The sequence below is a fragment of the Scyliorhinus canicula genome, chromosome 12, assembly GCF_902713615.1.
Source record: "Scyliorhinus canicula chromosome 12, sScyCan1.1, whole genome shotgun sequence".
NCBI classification, from domain to species: Eukaryota; Metazoa; Chordata; class Chondrichthyes; order Carcharhiniformes; family Scyliorhinidae; genus Scyliorhinus; species Scyliorhinus canicula.
Window position 1 is genome coordinate 61,233,392 of NC_052157.1, and position 24,692 is coordinate 61,258,083.

Below are 24,692 nucleotides of genomic sequence, written 5' to 3' on the forward strand. Positions count from 1 at the left end.
TCTGTGCTTCGGTACAGACAAGCTGAGAACTGTCAGTCTCACTGTGATCCTGTACGTCGAGTGCGAGCACCTTGTCACTGTTTTCGCTCTGTGCTTCGGTACAGACAAGCTGAGAACTGTCAGTCTCACTGTGATCCTGTACGTTGAGTGTGATCACCTTGTCACTGTCTTCGCATGCAGTGGGCAGAGGTGCATTGTCTTCTTCTTGTTCCTGTGAGCGTGTTGGACTTTCATAGTCGGCTCTTTCTTCTTGTTCCTGTGAGCGTGTTGGACTTTCATAGTCCGCTCTTTCTTCTTGTTCCTGTGAGCTTGGTAGACTTTCATAGTCTGCTTGCGGTTGCTCAGGTACAGCGGGTTTACCTTCATGGTCTTGTTCATGCTTGGTGTCCGCCCGGGAGTGTTTGCTTGCATCCCTGTTGGCGTCTTTCATCACTCGCACTGTGGAGCCTGTCATCGCTCGCTCCGTGGAGTCTTCCTGTGCTCTCTGTGTGGCGTCGTCTTCGTCTTGGGTATTGCTGTCATCCAATGTATCGACGAGCTGCCATGGCACCATGGTGTTGGATTCATCCACCATGAGTAGAGTCGTGTTGAGCTTTGCAACGGTGTCGCTGATGCTGTGATCAGCATGTCCAAATAACTCCTCCATGTCTGAGTAGTATTCTTTGAAACCCATTTCATCTTCGTTGGCTTCTTCTACCACGAGTTGATTCGTGTTGAACTTTGCGACCGTGTCGCTGATGCTGTGATAAGCATATCCGACTGACTCAGCTGTGTCTGAGTAGTATTCTCCGAAAACCAAATCATCCTGGTTGGATTCTTCTACCACGAGTTGATTCGTGTTGAACTTTGCGACCGTGTCGCTGATGCTGTGATAAGCATATCCGACTGACCCAGTCAGGTCTGAGAGGTAATCGTCGAAAAACAAATCATCTTTTGTTGTTTCGGAATTCTTTTTGTTCGCTTCACTGTGTGTGGCGAAGGCAGCTTTTTCCAAGGTTTTGTGCAAGTTGTTTTTCACTGTTGGTTTAAGTTCAGGCGTTTTTCTGTGTTCTGAGGCAAGAAAATTTGGTTTTACCACTTTAAGTGTCTTGTTTTCAATTTTCGGGCATTTCCCTTTTAAGTGGGCGTGGTCAGGATTCTCAGACGTCATGACGTCACGCGTAGGAACGACTTGCACATGCGCAAATCGGCTTTCTTGCCTTGTGCGGTTCGGTGTCCATTGCGCATGCGCGGCTTGCGCATGCGCATGACGGTCCGCGACGAAGACTTTTTTTGACTGCGCATGCGCGGCTTGCGCATGCGCATAACGATCCGCGACGCGATCTTTTGTAAACTGCGCATGCGCGACTTCCGGTTCCGGCGCATGCGCGACTTCCGGTTCCGGCGCATGCGCAACTTCCGGTTCCGGCGCATGCGCAGACGCGATTTGTAGTTCTTTGCTTACCAGAGACTGCAAAATGTGCTCCGACGCCATTTTATCGCGGATTTCAGCGTTTTTTCTTTCTAAAAGTTGTAAGTTACCTTTTCTTTCCGATCTGGACTGGATTTCAGCGTTTTGGCTTTGTGAAAAATTCATGTTATTTCTTCTTTTTGATCTGTACTGTGCATTCGCGATTTCCTGATCTTTTTGTGATTTTTTAAGTTTTGCATCACTCAGTCTCTCTGCAGTTTGGACTGTGAGCATGCCTTGCTGTTCAAATTTCTCACAGTACTCTTCAAATTTGTTTAGTAACGTTTGTAAGCTGTTCCTGTCTTCACCTTTTGAGTGTTTAAATCCATTATACACTTTCTTATTGACAGGCCCTTCGATGAGAATTGCTATTTTAATTTTGTCTGAGGCGTCTGCTACATCATTAGCTATGAGATAAAAATCGAACATTTGTTTGAATCTTTTCCAGACATTTATTACATTACCAGTCGTGTCCAGCTGAGGTGGGTATCCATGCCACATCCTCGAATTAGCGACGTCTTCCCAAGTCAAATGTCCAGCAGGAGATCTCCATGCCATTCTTGGTTGAGATTTCCATGCCATGTTTTTTTTTTTTTGTTTTCTGTATCTGCAGCTGAGTTGTCCTGTCATAAGCGTCTGAAATCACTCCTAGGTACCATGTGTTGTTCCTCGTGTCTTAATAAAGCTCGCAGTCTCAAGTGTGGAGAAGATGCTTTATTGTGGGTTCGTTCAGTTTCCAGAGCTCGACCTAGAACTACCTTCCAGTGCTAACTACCAGCTTTGCTTGCTGTGTGTCCTGCTTACCAGCCCCCCTGCTGTGAAGAGTGTGTCCTCACTTAGACCATGTGTTGTTCCTCGTGTCTTAATAAAGCTCGCAGTCTCAAGTGTGGAGAAGATGCTTTATTGTGGGTTCGTTCAGTTTCCAGAGCTCGACCTAGAACTACCTTCCAGTGCTAACTACCAGCTTTGCTTGCTGTGTGTCCTGCTTACCAGCCCCCCTGCTGTGAAGAGTGTGTCCTCACTTCCTGTCCTGATGTATTTGTATGGCTCTCCCGTGCTCCCTCTAGTGGTCGCTCAGTTGTGTTGCATCTGGTTAACTTGTGATCACCACAATAACCAAGTGAAATTTTAGCATACAGCTAAAAGCAAAGTTTCACACCTTAATTGAAATAAACTCTCTTAGTAAACAGATGGAAAGGATGGATGATGCTCAGTCGAATTTGGTGTCAATTCTAAGTGTAAAATTCTACTAACATCAAGTCAATTAAAAGAAAATTGGAGACGACCTGTCTACGAGAGACATAATTTAAAGTCAAAGTCAAAGGCAAAGTTATGAGCTGGGGACAATTGGAAAATTAAACGATTAGAAATCACAGAAATAAAAGTAACACCTATTGAAACTAAAGCATTTTTAAATCAGATCGGAGAGGTAACGTTATGCCCAAAATGAATAATTAGTTGTAGTAAAATGTTTACATCAAAGATACTTTTTAACAATCAAAGTGAAACAAGCTCATTTACAATAAAGTCGTTAAAACTTAATAACTCTTCGAAAGAGAATATAAACCCGAAGAAAGGGGACAGCCAGCAGAGCCAGAGCCAGTTCTCACAGCTTGGTACATGGGAAGGATAGGACACAGCAACCGAGTTCACCAGCGAATACATCTCAAGAAGACCAGACTTTAAAGAAGATTGATTGTCAAGGTGGGCCTGAAGGTCCCTTCAACCAACCAGCAGGATCCAGAAGCAAGATCTTTTTATCTTTCTGTTAAGAAAGTGTTTACAGCTTTAAAAAAAAATTATAATAATAAAATAACTTAAAAGTTTTAACCTGAAACAGTGGTTATTAGCCTACTTTACTTACTTAACAACGCAGGACCCAGGACATCGATGCTACTAAGGGGGAAGTAGGTAAAATTCTTCGGTGAAGGTATGGGTTATACCGGGAGATACCTTGAAAATATAGTTTGACCTGAATAGCACCCACCGAAGCCTGCATCGGAGTCAGGGAGTGAGAACCCCTGTTCACCATTTAGAATATCGACCCTTTTTTGGTATAGGGGGAATTCTAAGAATAGTGGTGAGTTTTAACTTCACCGGGTCCTCAGCATTGCGAGGCAGCAGTGTTAACAATGCACCACCATGCCGCCCAGCAGCTCCCTCTATACTACTGTGACAGTGTAGCACTCCTTCAGTACTGACCCTCTGACAGTGGTGCGCTCCCGCAGTACTGACCCTCTGACAGCGCAGCACTCCCTCAGTACTGACCGTCCGGCAGTGCAGAACTCCCTCAGTACTGACTCTCCGACAGTGCAGTCCCTCCTCAGTACTGACCCTCCAAGAGTGTAGTGGTCCCTCCGTCCTGACCCTTTGACTTTGCAGCACTCCCTCAGTACTGACCCTCTGACAGTGCAGCACTCCCTCAGTACTGACCCTCTGACAGTGCAGCACTCCCTCAGTACTGACCCTCTGACAGTGCAGCACTCCCTCAGTACTGACCCTCTGACAGTGCAGCACTCCCTCAGTACTGACCCTCTGACAGTGCAGCACTCCCTCAGAACTGACCCTCTGAAAATGCAGCACTCCCTCAGTACTGACCCTCTGACAGTGCAGTGCTCCCTCAGTACTGACCTTCTGACAGTGCAGCACTCCCTCAGTACTGACCCTCTGACAGTGCAGCACTCCCTCAGTACTGACCCTCTGACAGTGCAGCACTCCCTCTGTACTGACCGTCCGGTAGTGCAGAACTCCCTCAGTACTGACTCTCCGACAGTGCAGTCCCTCCTCAGTACTGACCCTCCAAGAGTGTAGTGGTCCCTCCGTCCTGACCCTTTGACTTTGCAGCATTCCCTCAGTACTGACCCTCTGACAGTGCAGCACTCCCTCAGTACTGACCCTCTGACAGTGCAGCACTCCCTCAGTACTGACCCTCTGACAGTGCAGCACTCCCTCAGTACTGACCCTCTGACAGTGCAGCACTCCCTCAGTACTGACCCTCTGACAGTGCAGCACTCCCTCAGAACTGACCCTCTGAAAATGCAGCACTCCCTCAGTACTGAACCTCTGACAGTGCAGTGCTCCCTCAGTACTGACCTTCTGACAGTGCAGCACTCCCTCAGTACAGACCCTCCAAGAGTGCAGTGCTCCCTCCGTCCTGACCCTTTGACTTTGCAGCACTCCCTCAGTACTGATTCTCTGACAGTGCAGCACTCCCTCAGTAGTGACCCTCTGACAGTGCTGCTTTCCCTCAGAACTGACCCTCTGACAATGCAGCACCCTCTCAATACTGACTTTCCGACAGTGCAGCACTCCCTCAGTACTGACCCTCTGACAGTGCAGCACTCCCTCAGTACTGACCCTCTGACATTGCAGCGACCCCTCTGTACTGACCCTCTGACAGTGCAGCACTCCCTCAGTACTGACCCTCTGACAGTGCAGTACTCCCTCAGTACTATTACATACTAAGACTATTACACTAAGATGTGTGGCCTACTACAGGAGCTGGCGTAATGGCTGCTGTGCGGGGAGCACACATATTTATACTCCGTCTACTGGGCTGAGCCAGTAGGCAGGGACTACCCCCGTACCTGTAGTACAGGGCCTTACCACACATCTTCTCATATATACATCAGTGGTGACTACCACATTTACCCCTTGTTAAAATTGAGTCCGCTGGGGGTGATGGAGATCTATATACAGCACAAGTTTTAATATACAGAGGTCGCGAACCAATTACAGGTTTAGTTGGTCCGGAGCCTTGATCTGGCGCAGTGGTGGCGGCGATTCTGGCGTCTGTTTTGTCCTTGGTGACTCCGGGAGCGTGCCGAAATCCTCTTCATCCTCGGGCGTGGGCAGGGGGAGGATGGATGGTCCTGGGGGGTTGCTACTGGGTGCGCCTGGGAAGGGGAGAGAGGCGCCGGGCCGGAGGCGTGTGTGTGTGGAACCTGCTGGTGCCAGGTCCCTGAGGGAGACAGTATCTTCGCGGCTGTCGGGGCACGCTACGTAGGCATACTGGGGGTTAGCGTGGAGTAACTGCACCCTCGCCACCAACGGGTCCGCCTTGTGGAGTCGTACGTGCTTACGGAGGAGTACGGGTCCTGGAGCTGTGAGCCAAGTTGGGAGCGACACCCCCGTATGTGGAATTCCTTGGGAAGGCAAAGAGACGTTCATGGGGTGTGTCGTTAGTCGCAGTGCACAGGAGCGACCAAATGGAGTGCAGTGCATCGGGGAGGACCTCCTGCCTGCAGGAGGCTGGGAGATTTCTGGACTGTAGGGCCAGCTGGACGGCCCTCCAGACTGTCACGTTCCCCCTCTCCACCTGCCCGTTTCCCCGGGGTTTATACCAGGTCGTCCTGCTCGAGGTGATACCCTTGCTGAGCAGGAACTGACGCAGCTCATCGCTCATGAATGAGGATCCCCTGTCGCTGTGGACGTAGGCGGGGAAGCCGAACAGAGTGAAGATGGTGTTGAGGGCTTTGATGACGGTGGCAGACGTCATGTCAGGGCTTGGGATGGAGAAGGGGAATCTGGAGTACTCATTGACCACACTGAGGAAATAAGTGTTACGGTCGGTGGAGGGGAGGGGCCCTTTGAAGTCCACGCTGAGGCGTTAAAAAGGGGCGGGAGGCCTTCACCAGGCGTGCACGGTCTGGCTGGTAGAAGTGCAGTTTGCACTCCGCACAGACATGGCAGTCTCTGGTGATTGCCCGTAGTTCCTCGACAGAGTAGGGCAGATTGCGGGCCTTGATGAAGTGGTACAAACGTGTGACTCCCGGGTGACAAAGGTTGTCGTGCAGAGTCCGGAGTCAGTCCACAAGTGCGCTGGCACATGCACCTCGGGATAGGTCATCTGGGGGCTCGTTGAGCTTCCCTGGGCGATACAAAATCTCGTAGTTGTAGGTGGACAGCTCGATCCTCCACCTCAAGATTTTATCGTTTTTGATCTTGCCCCGTTGTGTGTTGTTGAACATGAAGGCTACCGACCGTTGGCCAGTGAGGAGAGTAAATCTCCTGCCAGCCAGGTAATGCCTCCAATGCCGCACAGTTTCAACGATGGCTTGGGCCTCTTTTTCGACAGAGGAGTGCTGAATTTCGGAGGCATGAAGAGTTCATGAAAAGAATGCCAGGGGCCTGCCTGCCTGGTTGAGGGTGGCGGCTAGAGCGACGTCTGATGAGTCGCTCTCCATTTGAAAAGGTAACGTTTCGTCGACTGCGTGCATCGCGGCCTTGGCGACGTCAGCCCTAATACAGTTGAAGGCCTGGTGAGCCTTGGCCGTCAAGGGGAAAAGAGTGGATTGGATGAATGGGCGGGCCTTGTCCGCATAATTGGGGACCTACTGGGCGTAGTAAGAAAAAAATCCCAGGCAGCATTTGAGGGCCTTGGGGCAGTGGGTGTTCCATGAGGGGGCTCATGCGATCGGGGTCGGGCCCCAGAACTCCGTTCTGGAGCACATAGCCGAGTTGGTTAAGCAGTTCGTGCTGAACACGCACTTCTCCTTGTTATAAGTGAGGTTGAGGAGAGTGGCAGTGTGGAGAAATTTGGCACTGTTGACATCATGGTCCTGCTGATCATGGCCGCAGATGGTGACATAATCTAGGTATGGGAAAGTGGCCTGCAGCCCGTACCGGTCGACCATTCGGTCCATCTCCCATTGGAAGAGCGGGACCCCGTTGGTGACGCCGAAGGGAACCCTAAGAAAATGGTAGAGGCAGCCATCTGCCTAGAAGGCAGTGTATGGGCGGTCCGCCTTACGGATGGGGAGCTGGTGGAAGGCGGATTTTAGGTCCACAAATGAGAAGACCCCGTACTGTGCAATCTGATTGACCATATCAGATATGCGTGGGAGGGGGTACGCATCGAGCTGCGTGTACCGATTGATGGTCTGGCTGTAGTCCACGACCCTTCGGTGTTTCTCCCCAGTTTTCACCACCACCACTTGAGCTCCGCAGGGGCTGTTGCTGGCCTCGATGATGCCTTCCCGAAGCAGCCGTTGGACCTCGGACCTGATGAAGGTCCCGTCCTGGGCACTGTACCATCTGCTCCTGGTGGCGACGGGTTTGCAATCCGGGGTTAGGTTTGCGAATAGGGAAGGGTCGACCTTCATGGTCGCGAGGCCGCACACAGTGAGGGGTGGTAGGGGCCAGCCGAATTACAGTGTTCGGCTCTGGAGGTTACGCTGGATGTCCAGGCCGAGTAGCAGGGCAGCGCAGAGGTTGGGGAGGATGTAGAGGCGGAAGCCGCTGAATTCTATGCCCTGGACCATGAGCGTGGCTATACAGCACCCCCGGATCGCCACGGAGTGGGACCCGGAGGCCTGGGAGATTCTCTGATTGGCGGGGTGTACCGCGAGGGAGAAGAGCCTTACCGTATTGGGACGGATGAAGCTTTCGGTGCTCCCGGAGCCCAGCAGACAGGCGATCTCGTGCCCATTGATCTTCACGGTTGTCGAGGCGGTGGCTACATTCTGCGGGCGACACTGGTCAATCGTGACCGAGGCGAGTCGCGGCTGGTCGTCGCTGGTGTCGGACGATGGGCCCGGGTCCTGGTACGATGGTGGTGCCCATGTGCCATGGGGGAGACAAGATGGCAGCGCCTGATGATGCTGAGGAGGACAAGATGGCGGCGCCCACGGGCCGCACGTGGCGGGGGTTGAACAAGATGGCGCCGCCCATGGACCGCAAGTGGTCCGAGGCGGGGAAGATGGCGGCGCCCACTGGCCGTGCGTGGTCCAAGGAGGAGAAGATGGCGCCGCCCACTGGCCGTGCGTGGTCTGAGGAGGGAAAGATGGCAGCACCCACTGTTCGTACGCCGGGGGGGGGGGGGGGGGGGGGGGGGTCGGAGCGATAGTGGCGACTGAGCGGGCCTGGCACACCGCAGCGAAGTGCCCCTTCTTGCCGCAGGCCTTGCAAAGGGCCCTGCATGCCAGGCATCGTTGACAGGGGTGTTTTTGTTGCCCACAGAAGTAACATCTGGGGCCCCCAGAGTTTGCTGGCTGGCGTGTGATACAGGCGTAGGATTGGCTGAGTGTGGTCCCCGGTGGGGTGGCCGTCTGCGGAGGCCACGATGCGTAGGAGGAGTGGGCCATGCGGGCGGGGGTGTTGGCCTGGATATTGAACAAGGTGACCATCATCAATAGCGCCAGCTTTTTGGTCGCCGCGGGGTCGAGCGTGGCCTCCTCTACAAGTCGCAGGTGATGTGGTCTGACCCTATCCCCGTAACGAAAGTGACCCGCATGAGGCACCTCGAATGTTCCGTGGCCGGGACGGCCTGACAGTCACAGTCTCTGACCAGGGGAATTAAAGCACGCCAGAAACCTTCTACGGACTCACCAGGGGGTTGACTATGAGTGGAGAGGATGTGTCTGGCAAAGAGCCTGTTCGTCCGCTGGGCGTAGTTCTCTTTCAGTAGCGCCATGGCTTCATCGTAGGTCGGCGCGTCCTGGATAAGCGGAAAAACGCTGGAGCTCAGCTGCTTGTAGAGGATCTGGATCTTCTGAGCTTCCGGAATTGGTCCTGGTGCAGACCTGATGTAAGCTTCGAAACAAGCTTGTCAATGTTCAAAGGCCTTTTTGGCGTTGCTTGATTGCAGATCCAGCTGCAGGCGATTCGGCTTGATGTGGAGGTCCATCTTCTGAAAACTTTAGTATAATAAATTCATGCACGATCAATTGCACAAAGACGAGAGTTGAATACAACTGAGGCTTTATTGCTCTAAAATTGTGCCTTCCTACAGCAGGTGGTGAAATGGCTGCTGTACTGGGAGCACACATATTTATACTCCACCTACTGGGCGGAGTCAGCAGGCAGGAAGTACCGTACCTGTAGTACAGGGCCTTACCACACATCTCCTAATATACACATCAGTGGTGACTACCACATTCCCTCAGTACTGACTCTTCGACAGTGCAGCACTCCCTCAGTACTAACCCTCTGACAGTGCTGCATCCCTTAGTACTGACACTTTAAGATTGAAGCGGTCCCTCAGTACTGACCCTCTGACAGCGCAGTGCCTCCTCAGCACTGTCCCTCCAAGAGTGCAGTGCTCCCTCAGCATTGGCCCTCTGACAGTGCAGCACTCCCTCACTACTGACCGTCTGACGTTGCAGCACTCCCTCAATACTGACCCTCTGTCATTGAAGCACTCCCTCAGTACCGACCCTCTGACAGTGCAGCACTCACTCAGTACTGACCCTCTGACAGTGCAGCGCTCCCTCAGTACTGGCCCTCTGACAGTGCAGCACTCCCTCAGAGCTGACCCTCTGAGTGTAGCACTCCCTCAGTACTGACCCTCTGACATTGCAGCACTCCCTCAGTATTGACCCTCTGACAGTGCAGCACTCCCTCAGTACTGACCCCTCTGACAGTGCAGCACTCGCTCAGTACTGACCCTCTGACAGTGCAGCGCTCCCTCAGTACTGGCCCTCTGACAGTGCAGCACTCCCTCAGAGCTGACCCTCTGACAGTGCAGCACTCCCTCAGTACTGACCCTCTGACATTGCAGCACTCCCTCAGTACTGACCCTCTGACAGTGCAGCAGTCCCTCAGTACTGACCCTCTAACAGTGCTGCACTCCCTCAGTACTGACCCTCTGACAGTGCAGCACTCTCTCGATGCTGACCCTCTGACAGTGCAGCACTCCCTCAGTACTGACCCTCTGGCAGTAGAGAGCTCCTTCAGTACTGATCCTCCTGTACAGCACTCCCTCAGTATAGATCCTCTGACAGTGCAGCACTCCCTCAGTACGGACCCTCAACAGTGCAGCACTCCCTCAATGCTGACCCTCCGAAAATGCAGCACTCCCTCAGTTCTGACACTCTGGCCGTGCAGTACTCCTTCAGTGCTGACTCTTTAGAACTGACCCTCCGAATGTACAGCCTTCCCTCAGTACTGACCCTTAGACAATACAGCGCTCCCTCAGTACTGTCCCTCTGACAATTCAACACTCCCTCAGTACTGACCCTCTGATCGTGCATCACTCCCTCAGCACGGACCCTCGACAGTGCAGCGCTCCCTCAGTACGGACCCTCAACAGTGCAGCACTCCCACAATACGAACCCTCATCAGTGCAGCACTCCCTCAGTATGAACCCTCTGACAGTGCAGCACTCCCTCAGTACTGACCCTCTGACATTGCAGCACTCCCTCAGTACTGACCCTCTGACAGTGCAGCACTCCCTCAGTACTGACCCTCTGACAGTGCAGCACTCACTCAGTACTGACCCTCTGACAGTGCAGCGCTCCCTCAGTACTGGCCCTCTGACAGTGCAGCACTCCCTCAGTACTGACCCTCTGACGGTGCAGCACTCCCTCAATACTGACCCTCTGACAGTGCAGCCCTCCCTCAGTACTGACCCTCTGACAGTGCAGCACTCCCTCAGTACTGACCCTCTGACAGTGCAGCACTCCCTCAGTACTGACCCTCTGACTGTGCAGCACTCCCTCAGTACTGACCCTCTGACAGTGCAGCACTCCCTCAGTACTGACCCTGTGACAGTGCAGCACTCCCTCAGTACTGATCCTCTGACAGGGCAGCACTCCCTCAGTACTGACCCTCTGACAGTGCAGCACTCCCTCAGTACTGACCCTCTGACAGTGCAGCACTCCCTCAGTACTGACCCTCTGACAGTGCAGCACTCCCTCAGTACTGACCCTCTGACTGTGCAGCACTCCCTCAGTACTGACCCTCTGACAATTCAGCACTCCCTCAGTACTGACCCTGTGACAGTGCAGCACTCCCTCAGTACTGATCCTCTGACAGGGCAGCACTCCCTCAGTACTGACCCTCTGACAGTGCAGCACTCCCTCAGTACTGACCCTCTGACAGTGCAGCACACCCTCAGTACTGACCCTCTGACAGTGCAGCACTCCCTCAGTACTGACCCTCTGACAGTGCAGCACTCCCTCAGTACTGACCCTCTGACTGTGCAGCACTCCCTCAGTACTGACCCTCTGACAATTCAGCACTCCCTCAGTACTGACCCTGTGACAGTGCAGCACTCCCTCAGTACTGATCCTCTGACAGGGCAGCACTCCCTCAGTACTGACCCTCTGACAGTGCAGCACTCCCTCAGTACTGACCCTCTGACAGTGCAGCACACCCTCAGTACTGACCCTCTGACAGTGCAGCACTCCCTCAGTACTGACCCTCTGACAGTGCAGCACTCCCTCTGCCCTTCTTTTCTTCTTTGAAGAATATTGAATACTTAATTTGTTTTTTTCAACTAAGGGGCAATTTGACATGGCAAATCACCTAACCTGCACATCTTTGGTTGTGGGGGTAAGACCCATGCAGCCATGCGGAAAAGTGCAAACTCCACAAGGACAGTAACCAGGGGCTGGGATCGAACCCACGTCCTCAGCGCTGTGAGGCAGCAGTGCTAACAATGTGCCACCATGGCGCCCAGCCACCTCCTCTGCACTGCTCCGACAGTGCAGCACTCCCTCAGAACTGGCCCTCCAATTGTGCTGCACTCCAACAGTACTGACCCTCTGAAATCAGAGCACCATCTCAGTGCTGACCCTCTGACAGTGCAGCACTCCATCCGTACAGACGCTCAGACAGTGCAGCACTCCCTCAGTACTGACCCTCCGACAGTGCAGCACTCCCTCAGTACTGACCCTCTGACAGTGCAGCACTCCCTCAGTACTGACCCTCTGACAGTGCAGCACTCTCTCGGTGCTGACCCTCTGACAGTGCAGCACTCCCTCAGTACCGTCCCTCTGACAGGGCAGCACTCCCTCAGTACTGACCCTCTGACAGTGCAGCACTCCCTCAGTACTGACCCTCTGTCAGTGCAGCACTCTCTCAGTACTGACCCTCTGGCGTAGAGAGCTCCTTCAGTACTGATCCTCCTGTACAGCACTCCCTCAGTATAGATCCCCTGACAGTGCAGTGCTCCCTCAGTACTGACCCTCTGACAGTGCAGCTCTCCCTCAATGCTGACCCTCCAAAAATGCAGCACTCCCTCAGTACTGACACTCTGGCCGTGCAGTACTCCTTCAGTGCTGACTCTATAGAACTGACCCTCCGAAGGTACAGCCTTCCCTCAGTACTGACCCTTAGACAATACAGCGCTCCCTCAGTACTGTCCCTCTGACAGTGCAGCACTCCCTCAGTACTGACCCTCTGACAATGCAGCACTCCCTCAGTACTGACCCTCTGATCATGCATCACTCCCTCAGCACGGACCCGCGACAGTGCAGCACTCCCTCAGCACTGATCCTCCAATAGTGCAGTGCTCCCTCAGTACGGACCCTCAACAGTGCAGCACGCCCTCAGTACTGACCCTCTGACAGTGCAGTGCTCCCTCAGCACTGATCCTCCAATAGTGCAGTGCTCCCTCAGTACGGACCCTCAACAGTGCAGCACGCCCTCAGTACTGATCCTCTGACAGTGCAGCACTCCCTCGGTATGAACCCTCAACTGTGCAGCGCTCCGTCAGTACTGACCCTCCGTCAGTGCTACACTCCCTCAGTACTGACCCTCTGACAGTGCAGCACTTACTCAGTACTGACCCTCTGACAGTGCACCCCTTCTCAGTACCGACCCTCAACAGTGCAGCACTCCCTCAGTACGGACCTTCAACAGTGCAGCACTCCCTCAGTACGGACCTTCAACAGTGCAGCACTCCCTCAGTACGGACCTTCAACAGTGCAGCACTCCCTCAGTCCGGACCCTCAACAGTGCAGCACTCTCTCATGCAGAGACCAGCACATTGTCAGTCCCAACTGGACTGTACTTTGTAAGCCGTTCCCTTCCATAGGTAGACTTTTTGTGACCGTGGAATAAATCAAAATTCGCCCGACTACTCCATGAGCTTCCTGGGTTTTCATAGGTTTCTGAATCCCCTGTGTATAATGTTCATCTTTTTCTTTAATTTGGATTTAATTAACCTTGGCAAAAACTGACCTTGTCCACCGACAGCCTGTATTTCCAAACGTCTCTGTATGCGTCTGCCCCCTTGACTATTCACCACTGAGCAGTTTACCATCTGTACCGTCATGTTGCTCCCTTTGATGATTAATGTGCTGGTTACCAATGAACCGGCCCTGGCCCACTCTGTCTCATAGATGCCATCCGATCCCTTCTGTCCGAGGGTCCTTCCCGGCATAGACCACGTGATGTTAATTGAAGCGTGAGCACGGACGAGACAGAGGCAGGTGAGGTTGGTCAGATACTGTGTACATCTTGACTCTGGCAAGATGACAGCCCCATCTGTGGGATACAGATCAGAGGAAAACTGCCTTTTAATGTATCCCATGTTTTAAAAAGATTTTTACTATTAACTTATGGGATGTGTGCATCACTGGTTAGACCACCATTTATTGCCCATCCCTAGTTGTCCTTCAGAAGGGGGCAGCACAGTAGCATAGTGGTTAGCACCATGGTTTCACATCGCGAGGGTCCCAGGTTCGATTCCCAGCTTGGGTCACTGTCTGTGCGGAGTCTGCATGTTATCCCCGTGTCTGTGTGGTTTTCCGCCAGGTACTCCGGTTTCCTCCCACAAGTCCCGAAAGACGTGATATTAGGTAATGTGGACATTCTGAATTCTCCCTCTGTGTACCTGAACAGGTGCCAGAATGTGGCGACTAGGGGATTTTCACAGTAACTTCATTGCAGTGTTAATGTAAGCCTACTTGTGGCAATAAAGATTATTAAATTAAAGGTGGTCAGTTGCTTTCTTGAATCGCTGCAGTTCTCGAGGTGTCGGTACACCCACTGTGCTGTTGGGGAGGGAGTTCCAGGATGTTGCCCCAGCGACAGTGAAGAAACGGCTGATATGTTTCCAAGTCAGGATGGTGAGTGACTTGGAGGGGAACCTCCAGGTGGTGGGGTTCCCAGGTAACTGCTGCTCTTGTCCTTCTAGATGGTAGTGGCCGTGGGTTTGGAAGGTGCTGCCCATGGAGCCTTGGTGAGTTACTGCAGTGCATCTTGTAGATGGTACACACAGCTGGTGGTGGAGGGAGTGAATGTTTGCGGAAGGGGGAACAATCAAGCTGGGCTGCTTTGCCCTCGATGGTGTCGAGCTACTTGAGTGTTTCTGGAGCTGCACTCATCCGGACAATGAATAGTATTCCATTACACTCCTGACTTGTGTCTTGGAAATGGTGGACAGGCTTTGGGCAGTGCGGGGGTGGTGGTGGTGGTGTTGGGGGTGGGGTGGGGGGGGGGGGGGTGGGGGCGGGTGGCGTCAGAAGGTGAGTTACTTGCCGTAGGATTCCTAGCCTTTGACCTGCCCAGGTAACCACAGTATTAATATGGCTAGTCCAGTTCAATTTCTGGTCAATGGTAACCCCCAGGATGTTAATTGTGGGGGATTCAGCAATGGTAATGCCATTGAAAGTCAAGGGCTTGTGGTTCGATCCTCTCTTGTAGGAGATGGTCGTTGCCTGGCACTCTTATGGCATGAATGTAACTTGGCACTTGTCAGCCCGAGCCTGGATATTTACAGATCTTGCTGCATTTGGACACGGGCTGCTTCATTATCTGAGGAGTCGTGAATGGTGCTGAACATTGTGCAGTCATCCGCAAACATCCCCACTTCTGACCTTATGAGGAAGGGGCGTCATTGATGAAGCAGCTAAAGATGGTTGGGCCGAGGACACTACCCTGAGGAACTCAGACACACTATAGCAATAGGGAATTCTGATGGAATACTGCACTTTATCAAAAGGAAGCAGGTTCGCAAAGAGGGCAGGTGTTGATGCTTTAGCTTTATAAGTCTCCACTCAGACTCCCTCTGCAGTAACTGGGTTCAGTTCTGTGCCCCACATCTCTGGAAGGAGATATTGTCCTTGGAAGTGGTGCAGCAGAGATTGACCAGAATGATCCCAGAGTGAAAATAGTTAAATTCTGGGGGGAGGTGGCACAAACTAGGTTTGTATCCCTTGAGTCTAGAAGATTATGGGGTGATCAAATCCTCTCAGGATCTTGTATGTTTCAATAAGATCATCTATCATTCTTCTAAGTTGCAATGTGTAGGATTCAAACTGTTCAACCTTTCCTCGCATGCTAACCCCATCATCCCACGAATCAGGTTAGTGGGCCTTCTCTGAACTGCTTCTAATGGAATTATACCCTTCCTTAAGTAAGGAGACCAAAATTCTATACTGCGACTCCAGATGCAGTCCCACCAGGAGTCTCACCAGTGCTCTCCAGTTGCATAAGATGTTATTACATTTATACTTAAACCCCCTTGCAATAAACAACAACATTCTATTGACCTTCCTCATCACTTGCTGAATGGGGGCAGCACGGTAGCCTTGTGGATAGCACAATTGCTTCACAGCTCCAGGGTCCCAGGTTCGATTCCCGGCTGGGTCACTGTCTGTGTGGAGTCTGCACATCCTCCCCGTCTGTGCGTGGGTTTCCTCCCGGTGCTCCGGTTTCCTCCCACAGTCCAAAGATGTGCAGGTTAGGTGGATTGGCCATGATAAATTGCCCTTAGTGTCCAAAATTGCCCTTAGTGTTGGGTGGGGTTACTGGGTTATGGGGATAGGGTGGAGGTGTTGACCTTGGGTATGGTGCTCTTTCCAAGAGCCGGTGCAGACTCGATGGGCCGAATGGCCTCCTTCTGCATTGTAAATTCTATGAACTGCATGTATCAGGAAATGACAGATTAATCATTTGAGTTTGCATTCAGGATTCTGATTTGCAGAAGAAGATATTTATTGTTGTTTGGTATTACAGAGCATGAGTATTGGTGAAAAAAGAGACATTCTGTCAAGTATAGCACAGGACAAGAAACCAAATATCAAAGTGAACAACAATTTATACTGCAGGGGAAGAGAGTGCTGACTGGTTGGCAAGTGGTCACTTGTCCACATTGTCCTCGTTTTGTCTACTTTTATCCACCCCTGCCCACATTTGTCCATAATTATCCACTGTTTTTCTACAATTTGTTCATAATTGTGCACAATTTATCCACACTTACCTACAATTTGTCCACTATTGTCCACAATGTGTCCACTATTGCCACTTGCCAACCATTCAGTACCCTCACCCATGCAGTTTAAATTGTTGCTTACTTTGAGATTTGATATTCCTGTGATTCTGTCCTGATCAGGGTGAAAAACTTTGACAGAATTTTGCCAGCAATACTCAAGAAGATATTTGCTGCATCTGGGATATTGGAGAAGATGTGCAGCACGGTAGCCTTGTGGATAGTACAATTGCTTCACAGCTCCAGGGTCCCAGGTTCGATTCCGGCTTGGGTCACTGTCTGTGTGGAGTCTGCACATCCTCCCCATGTGTGCGTGTGTTTCCTCCGGGTGCTCCGGTTTCTTCCCACAGTCCAAAGATGTGCAGGTTAGGTGGATTGGCCATGATAAATTGCCCTTAGTGTCCAAAATTGCCCTTAGTGTTGGGTGGGGTTACTGGGTTATGGGGATAAGGTGGAGGTGTTGACCTTGGGTAGGGTGCTCTTTCCAAGAGCCGGTGCAGACTCGATGGGCCGAATGGCCTCCTTCTGCACTGTAAATTCTATGAAAATGTGGAATTGTTTTTAAAAGTCAAGATTAAAAGTACTCACATTCAGTGGGAATCCTAATGGGCAGAGACTGGGAACTGCCCATTAAATTTGTTGCTTCGCAGTAGTAGGAGATTTCCTCTTTTAATCCATTAGGAACCACAATAGTTTGACCAGCCAGCTTCTCATTTGTGACCTCTTTTTGGGAGATCTTGAACCAGGTGAAATTGTGGACTGCTGGATTTCCGTCACTGGAACAACTTAAATAAATCCTCTCTCCTTTTTCCAATATCATTCTGACAGACGTGTTGCGGGGAGAATCTTTCAATACAAAATTATCAACAGATTAACCACTGAGCTAAAGTCAGTAATGACACCCCATCCACTACTCTCCCCACCACGCTCTCCACCACTGACCCACAGTGTCATCTGTGTGTACCATCTATAAGGTGCACTGCAGTGCCAGCAACTCACCAAGGCTTCTTCAACAGCACCTTCCAAACCCACAACCACTGCCACCTAAAAAGGACAAGGGCAGCAGATACCTGGGAACCCCACCACCTGGAGGTTTTCCCTCCAAGTCACTCACCATCCTGACTTGGAAATATATGAGCTGTTCCTTCACTGTCACTGGGTCAAAATCCTGGAACTCCATCCCTAACAGCACAGTAGGTGTACCTACACCACAGGGACTGCAGGGGTTCTAGAAGCTGGCTCACCACCAACTTCTCACATGATGTACGAAGCAGGCTTTTTACGCAGATGGTGGTGAGAGCCTGGAACGCGTTGCCAGGGGAGGTTGTGGAAGCAGATACATTAACGGTATTCAAAAGGCATCTTGACAAACACATGGATAGGATGGGTATAGAGGGATACGGCACAAGGAAGTGTTGAGGGTTTTGGCTAAGGTTGGTATCATGACCGGTACAGGCTTGGAGGGCCGAAGGGCCTGTTCCTGTGCTGTATTGTTCTTTGTTCTGAAGGGGCAATTACTGATGGGTAATAAAAACTCCTGGACTGGGCAGTGAAACTTGTGAAAGAATAAAGAAAAGAACCAGATGTTGAGTCAGAAATTGACAAAGAACCAGATACTAATGATGGGCAATAAATGCTCACCTAGCCAGTTGTGCACATGACCCATGAATGGATAAAAATATAAATGAACTCTTGGAGATTGAAAATCCAGATTTGAGTAGAGGCTCTATATAATCCAGGAAAGAATACTGCTCTAGCTGGTTTAGCTTAGTTGACTGGACATCTGGTTTGTGACACAGAGCTAGGCCAGCAGCATGGGTTCAATTCCCAGACCGGCTCAGGTTATTCATAAAGGCCTGCCTTCTCAACCTTGCCTCATGTGACCCACAAGTTAAATTACCAGTCATAGGGGGAAAGCAGCCTATGGCCATCTAGGACTATGGCGACTTTACTTACTTACAGCTCCAACACCAGCACATGGATAAACGCTAAATATTCCTGACAAGCAGATACTTTTGCACATGATTACATCAAGTCTACAACTGGCCATGTTCCATCTGCTCCGTGTTGCCATTACTGCTCCAGATGAGCATCCTCCCATCCTCCCCCCCCCCCCCCCCCGCCCCCCACTTCATCTCACCCCCATCACCATATCCTTCTATTCTTCTCTCCCCATGTGTTTATCCAGCTTCCCCTTTAAATATATGAATACTACTCACTTCAATCACTCCCTGTGGGAGTGATCCCACATTCTCCCCAATCCCTGTGGGAGTGACTGTCACATATTGATGGCTCCTACTTCTAGTCTCCCCACTCCACAAGTGGAAATATCTGCTCAACCTCTATCCTATTAAAACCGCTTCATAATTTTAAAGCCTCGATCACATTACCCCTCCACCTTCTCTTTTCTAGAGAGAAGATCCCCATCCTGTTCAGTCTTTCCTGATAGTATAAACCTCTTCACCTCTGGGATTGCCCTTGTAAGTCCTCTTTGCACCTTCTCCAGTGTCTCATTTAATAGGAGAGTGACTTCACCTTGATCACAAGCAGGATATTATAATCAATACTCACACTTTACACTCAAGGTAACTGAGCTTTCCACTTGATGTTTGGTTTGAGGGTAGTCACACATACAATGGATAGTTAGCCGATGATGCTTGAATGAAGCGTTAAAGGTCAGTACAGCGGAAATCTCGCCACCGTTCTCTGTGATGGTGTTGACGGAGGAAGTCAGCAATTCACTCCAGGTTAGGTTGGGCTGGTTATCAGGGCAGGTGGAGAGACATTTACAAATGATATGTGCAAGAGTCCCCTCCTGAAAATCCTTTGGCAGTAATATATCTGGTTTATCTGGAACATCTGCAAGAGGAAAATCCAGGTGTTAACAGACAAATAGAAAGAAGATTGGATTTGTCCTATAATTTACCAACAGGATTATGGACACTTAGAGCTCAGCTGGAGGTCATGTAGCCCATCGGGTCCATGCTATCTCTCTGTCGGGCAATCCAGTCAGCCCCATTCACCCTGCTCTATCCCTGTGTCCCTGCAAGTTTATTTCCCTCAAGTCTCCATCCAATTTCCTTTTGTAAATCATTATTAATTTCTGCTTTCACCGCCCTCGTCGGCAGTGAGCCCCACATCATTACCCCTCACTGGGTAAAAACATTCTTCCTCACTCTCCCCCACCCTGCCCAAAACCTTAAATCTTTGCCTCCAGCAAGTCCTTGTACCATCAACTACTGGCAATAGATTTTCTGTATCTGCCTCATCTAAACCTGTCACCATCTTGTACAACTCTATCCTCGTACAACCCCAATTCAGTGACATCACCTCAATCCTGTCCACATCACTCAATCCTGTCCACACCACAATAATCCTGCCCCAGATCCACAATCCTGTCCCATATCCCCAATCCTCAACCCTCAACCTCCTTTACTCCAAGGAGAAAAAACACAGCTTCTCCAAACCTGACCCAAGAACTAAAATCCCCCATCCCTGGAACCATTCTGGTGAATTTCCTCCACAGCCTTTATAAAGGGAGTCCTGAAGTGTGGGTGCCCACAACTGGGTATGATTCGTAAGGTCTGATCTAACCAGTGATTTATAAAGATTGAGCATCATATCTTTGATTTGATCTCAATGTCTCAGTTTATCAACATGAGTAAACCATTTGCATTGTTTGGATCACAGAGCGAACCCAACTATTTCCAATTTATAAAACTGTGAAGAAAGGTCACTGCACCCCAATCCTGTCCACGTCAACCCAATCCTGTCCACATCTCCCCAATCCTGTCCCCATCTCCCCAATCCTGTCCCATCACCCCAATCCTGTCCACATCACCCCAATCCTGTCCCCATCTCCCCAATCCTGTCCCATCACCCCAATCCTGTCCACATCACCCCAATCCAGCCCCATCTCCCAAATCCTGCCCCATCTCCCCAATCATTCCACATCACCCCAATCCTGTCCACATCACCACAATCCTGCCCCCAATCCTGTCCACATCTCCCCAATCCTGTCCAGAGCTCCCCAATCCTGTCCACATCTCCCCAATCCAGCCCCATCTCCCTAACCCTGTCCACATCATCCCAATCCTGTCCACATCACCACAATCCTGCCCCCAATCCTGTCCACATCTCCCCAATCCTGTCCCCATCTCCCCAATCCTGTCCACATCTCCCCAATCCTGCCCCCATTCCTGTCCACATCTCCCCAATCCTGTCCACATCTCCCCAATCCGGCCCCATCTCTCCAATCGTGTCCACATCTCCCCAATCCTGTCCACATCTCCCCAATCCTGTCCACATCACCCCAATCCTGTCCACATCTCCCCAATCCTGCCCCATCTCTCCAATCCCGTCCACATCACCCCAATCCTGTCCACATCACGGCCATCGGCCCCATCTCCCCAACCCTGTCCACATCTCCCCAATCCTGTCCACATCTCCCCAACCCTGTCCACATTTCCCCAATCCTGTCCACATCTCCCCAATCGTGACCACATCTCCCCAATCCTGTCCCCATCTCCCCAATCCTGTCCATATCTCCCCAATCCTGTCCACATCTCCCCAATCCTGTCCACATCACCCACATCCGGCCCCATCTCTCCAATCCTGTCCACATCTCCCCAATCCTGTCCACATCACTCACATCCGGCCCCATCTCCCCAATCCTGTCCACATCTCCCCAATCCTGTCCCCATCTCCCCAATCCTGTCCACATCACTCCAATCCTGTCCACATTTCCCCAATCTTGTCCACATCACCCACATCCGGCCCCATCTCCCCAATCCTGTCCACATCTCCCCAATCCTGTCCACATCACCCCAATCCTGCCCCATCTCCCCAATCCTGCCCCATCTCCCCAATCCTGCCCCATCTCCCCAATCCTGTCCACATCTCCCCAATCCAGCCCCATCTCCCCAATCCTGTCCATATCTCCCCAATCCTGCCCCATCACCCCAATCCAGCCCCATCTCCCCAATCCTGTCCACATCTCCCCAATCCTGTCCACATCACTCCAATCCTGTCCACATCTCCCCAATCCTGTCCACATCACCCCAATCCTGTCCACGTCTCCCCAATCCTGCCCCATCACCACAATCCTGTCCACATCTCCCCAATCCTGTCCCCATCTCCCCAATCCTGTCCACATCTCTCCAATCCTGTCCACATCTCCCCAATCTTGTCCACATCACCCACATCCGGCCCCATCTCCCCAATCCTGCCCGATCTCCCCAATCCTGTCCACATCTCCCCAATCCTGTCCCCATCTCCCCAATCCTGTCCACATCTCTCCAATCCTGTCCACATCTCCCCAATCTTGTCCACATCACCCACATCCGGCCCCATCTCCCCAATCCTGTCCAAATCTCCCGAATCCTGTCCACATCTCCACAATCCAGCCCCATCTCCCCAAATGCTGTCCACATCTCCCCAATCCTGTGCACATCACTCCAATCCTGTCCACATCTCTCCAATCCTGTCCAAATCACTCCAATCCTGTCCACATCTCCCCAATCCTGCCCCATCACCCCAAACCAGCCCCATCTCCCCAATCCTGTCCACATCTCCCCAATCCTGTCCACATCTCCCCAATCCTGTCCACATCACCCCAATCCTGTCCACATCTCCCCAATCCTGCCCCATCACCCCAATCCTGTCCACATCTCCCCAATCCTGCCCCATCACCCCAATCCTGTCCACATCACCCCAATCCTGTCCACATCTCCCCAATCCTGCCCCCATTCCTGTCCACATCTCCCCAATCCTGTCCACATCTCCCCAATCCTGTCCACATCTCCCCAATTCTGTCCACATCCCCCAATCCTGCCACATCTGCCCAATCCTGCCACATCTCCCCAACCCTTCCACATCTCCCCAATCCTGTCCCCATCTCCCCAATCCTGTCCACATCACCCACATCCGGCCCCATCTCTCCAATCCTGTCCACATCTCTCCAATCTTGTCCACATCACCCACATCCGGCCCCGTCTCCCCATCCTGTCCACATCTCCCCAATCCTGTCCACATCACCCCAATCCTGCCCCATCTCCCCAATCCTGCCCCATCTCCCCAATCCTGTCCACATCTCCCCAATCCTGTCCACATCGCCTCAATCCAGCCCCATCTCCCCAATCCTGTGCACATCACTCCAATCCTGTCCACATCTCTCCAATCCTGTCCAAATCACCCCAATCCTGTCCACATTTCCCCAATCCTGCCCCATCACCCCAATCCAGCCCCATCTCCCCAATCCTGTCCACATCTCCCCAATCCTGTCCACATCACTCCAATCCTGTCCACATCTCCCCAATCCTATCCACATCATCCCAATCCTGTCCACATCTCCCCAATCCTGCCCCATCACCCCAATCCTGTCCACATCACCACAATCCTGTCCCATCTCCCCAATCCTGCCCCATCTCTCCAATCCTGTCCACATCTCGCCAATCCTGTCCACATCACCCACATCCGGCCCCATCTCCCCAATCCTGTCCACATCTCCCCAATCCTGTCCACATCTCCCCAATCGTGACCACATCTCCCCAATCCTGTCCACATCACCCACATCCGGCCCCATCTCTCCAATCCTGTCCACATCTCCCCAATCCTGTCCATATAACTCACATCCGGCCCCATCTCCCCAATCCTGTCCACATCTCCCCAATCCTGTCCGAATCTCCCCAATCCTGTCCACATCTCTCCAATCCTGTCCACATCTCTCCAATCTTGTCCACATCACCCACATCCGGCCCCGTCTCCCCAATCCTGTCCACACCTCCCCAATCCTGTCCACATCACCCCAATCCTGCCCCATCTCCCCAATCCTGCCCCATCTCCCCAATCCTGTCCACATCTCCCCAATCCTGTCCACATCGCCCCAATCCAGCCCCATTTCCCAAATCCTGTCCACATCTCCCCAATCCTGTGCACATCACTCCAATCCTGTCCACATCTCTCCAATCCTGTCCAAATCACCCCAATCCTGTCCACATTTCCCCAATCCTGCCCCATCACCCCAATCCAGCCCCATCTCCCCAATCCTGTCCACATCTCCCCAATCCTGTCCACATCACTCCAATCCTGTCCACATCTCCCCAATCCTATCCACATCATCCCACTCCTGTCCACATCTCCCCAATCCTGCCCCATCACCCCAATCCTGTCCACATCACCACAATCCTGTCCCATCTCCCCAATCCTGCCCCATCTCTCCAATCCTGTCCACATCTCCCCAATCCTGTCCACATCACCCACATCCGGCCCCATCTCCCCAATCCTGTCCACATCTCCCCAATCCTGTCCACATCTCCCCAATCGTGACCACATCTCCCCAATCCTGTCCACATCACTCCAATCCTGTCCACATCACTCCAATCCTGTCCACATCACCCACATCAGGCCCCATCTCCCCAATCCTGTCCAGATCTCCCCAATCCTGTCCACATCACTCACATCCGGCCCCATCTCCACAATCCTGTCCACATCTCCCCAATCCTGTCCCCATCTCCCCAATCCTGTCCATATCTCCCCAATCCTGTCCAAATCTCCCCAATCCTGTCCACATCACCCACATCCGGCCCCATCTCTCCAATCCTGTCCACATCTCCCCAATCCTGTCCACATCACTCACATCCGGCCCCATCTCCCCAATCCTGTCCACATCTCCCCAATCCTGTCCCCATCTCCCCAATCTTGTCCACATCTCTCCAATCCTGTCCACATCTCCCCAATCTTGTCCACATCACCCACATCCGGCCCCATCTCCCCAATTCTGTCCACATCTCCCCAATCCTGTCCACATCACCCCAATGCTGCCCCATCTCCCCAATCCTGCCCCATCTCCCCAATCCTGTCCACATCTCCCCAATCCTGTCCACATCTCCCCAATCCAGCCCCATCTCCCCAATCCTGTCCACATCTCCCCAATTCTGTGCACATCACTCCAATCCTGTCCACATCTCTCCAATCCTGTCCAAATCACCCAATCCTGTCCACATCTCCCCAATCCTGCCCCATCACCCCAATCCAGCTCCATCTCCCCAATCCTGTCCACATCTCCCCAATCCTGTCCACATCACTCCAATCCTGTCCACATCTCCCCAATCCTGTCCACATCACCCCAGTCCTGTCCACATCTCCCCAATCCTGCCCCATCACCCCAATCCTGTCCACATCTCCCCAATCCTGTCCCCATCTCCCCAATCCTGTCCACATCTCTCCAATCCTGTCCACATCTCCCCAATCTTGTCCACATCACCCACATCCGGCCCCATCTCCCCAATCCTGTCCACATCT

The 24,692-nt window shown here is 52.0% G+C and overlaps 1 protein-coding gene across 3 annotated transcripts in view; it reads right to left on the reverse strand.

Annotated features, from left to right (window-relative positions):
• Nucleotides 1–24,692, reverse strand: part of LOC119975259 (sialic acid-binding Ig-like lectin 13) — an 87,515-nt gene that overhangs the window by 32,374 nt on the left and 30,449 nt on the right. For 2 of the 3 annotated variants that reach the window (XM_038814949.1, XM_038814950.1), the window contains 3 exons: nucleotides 18,963–19,250; nucleotides 16,980–17,237; nucleotides 13,358–13,663 (listed from right to left, as the gene is read on the reverse strand). In XM_038814949.1, the coding sequence (XP_038670877.1) occupies nucleotides 13,358–13,663; nucleotides 16,980–17,237; nucleotides 18,963–19,250 (852 nt within the window). The remainder of the gene's footprint in view (nucleotides 1–13,357; nucleotides 13,664–16,979; nucleotides 17,238–18,962; nucleotides 19,251–24,692) is intronic. The other variant, XM_038814951.1, reaches the window with a different exon arrangement.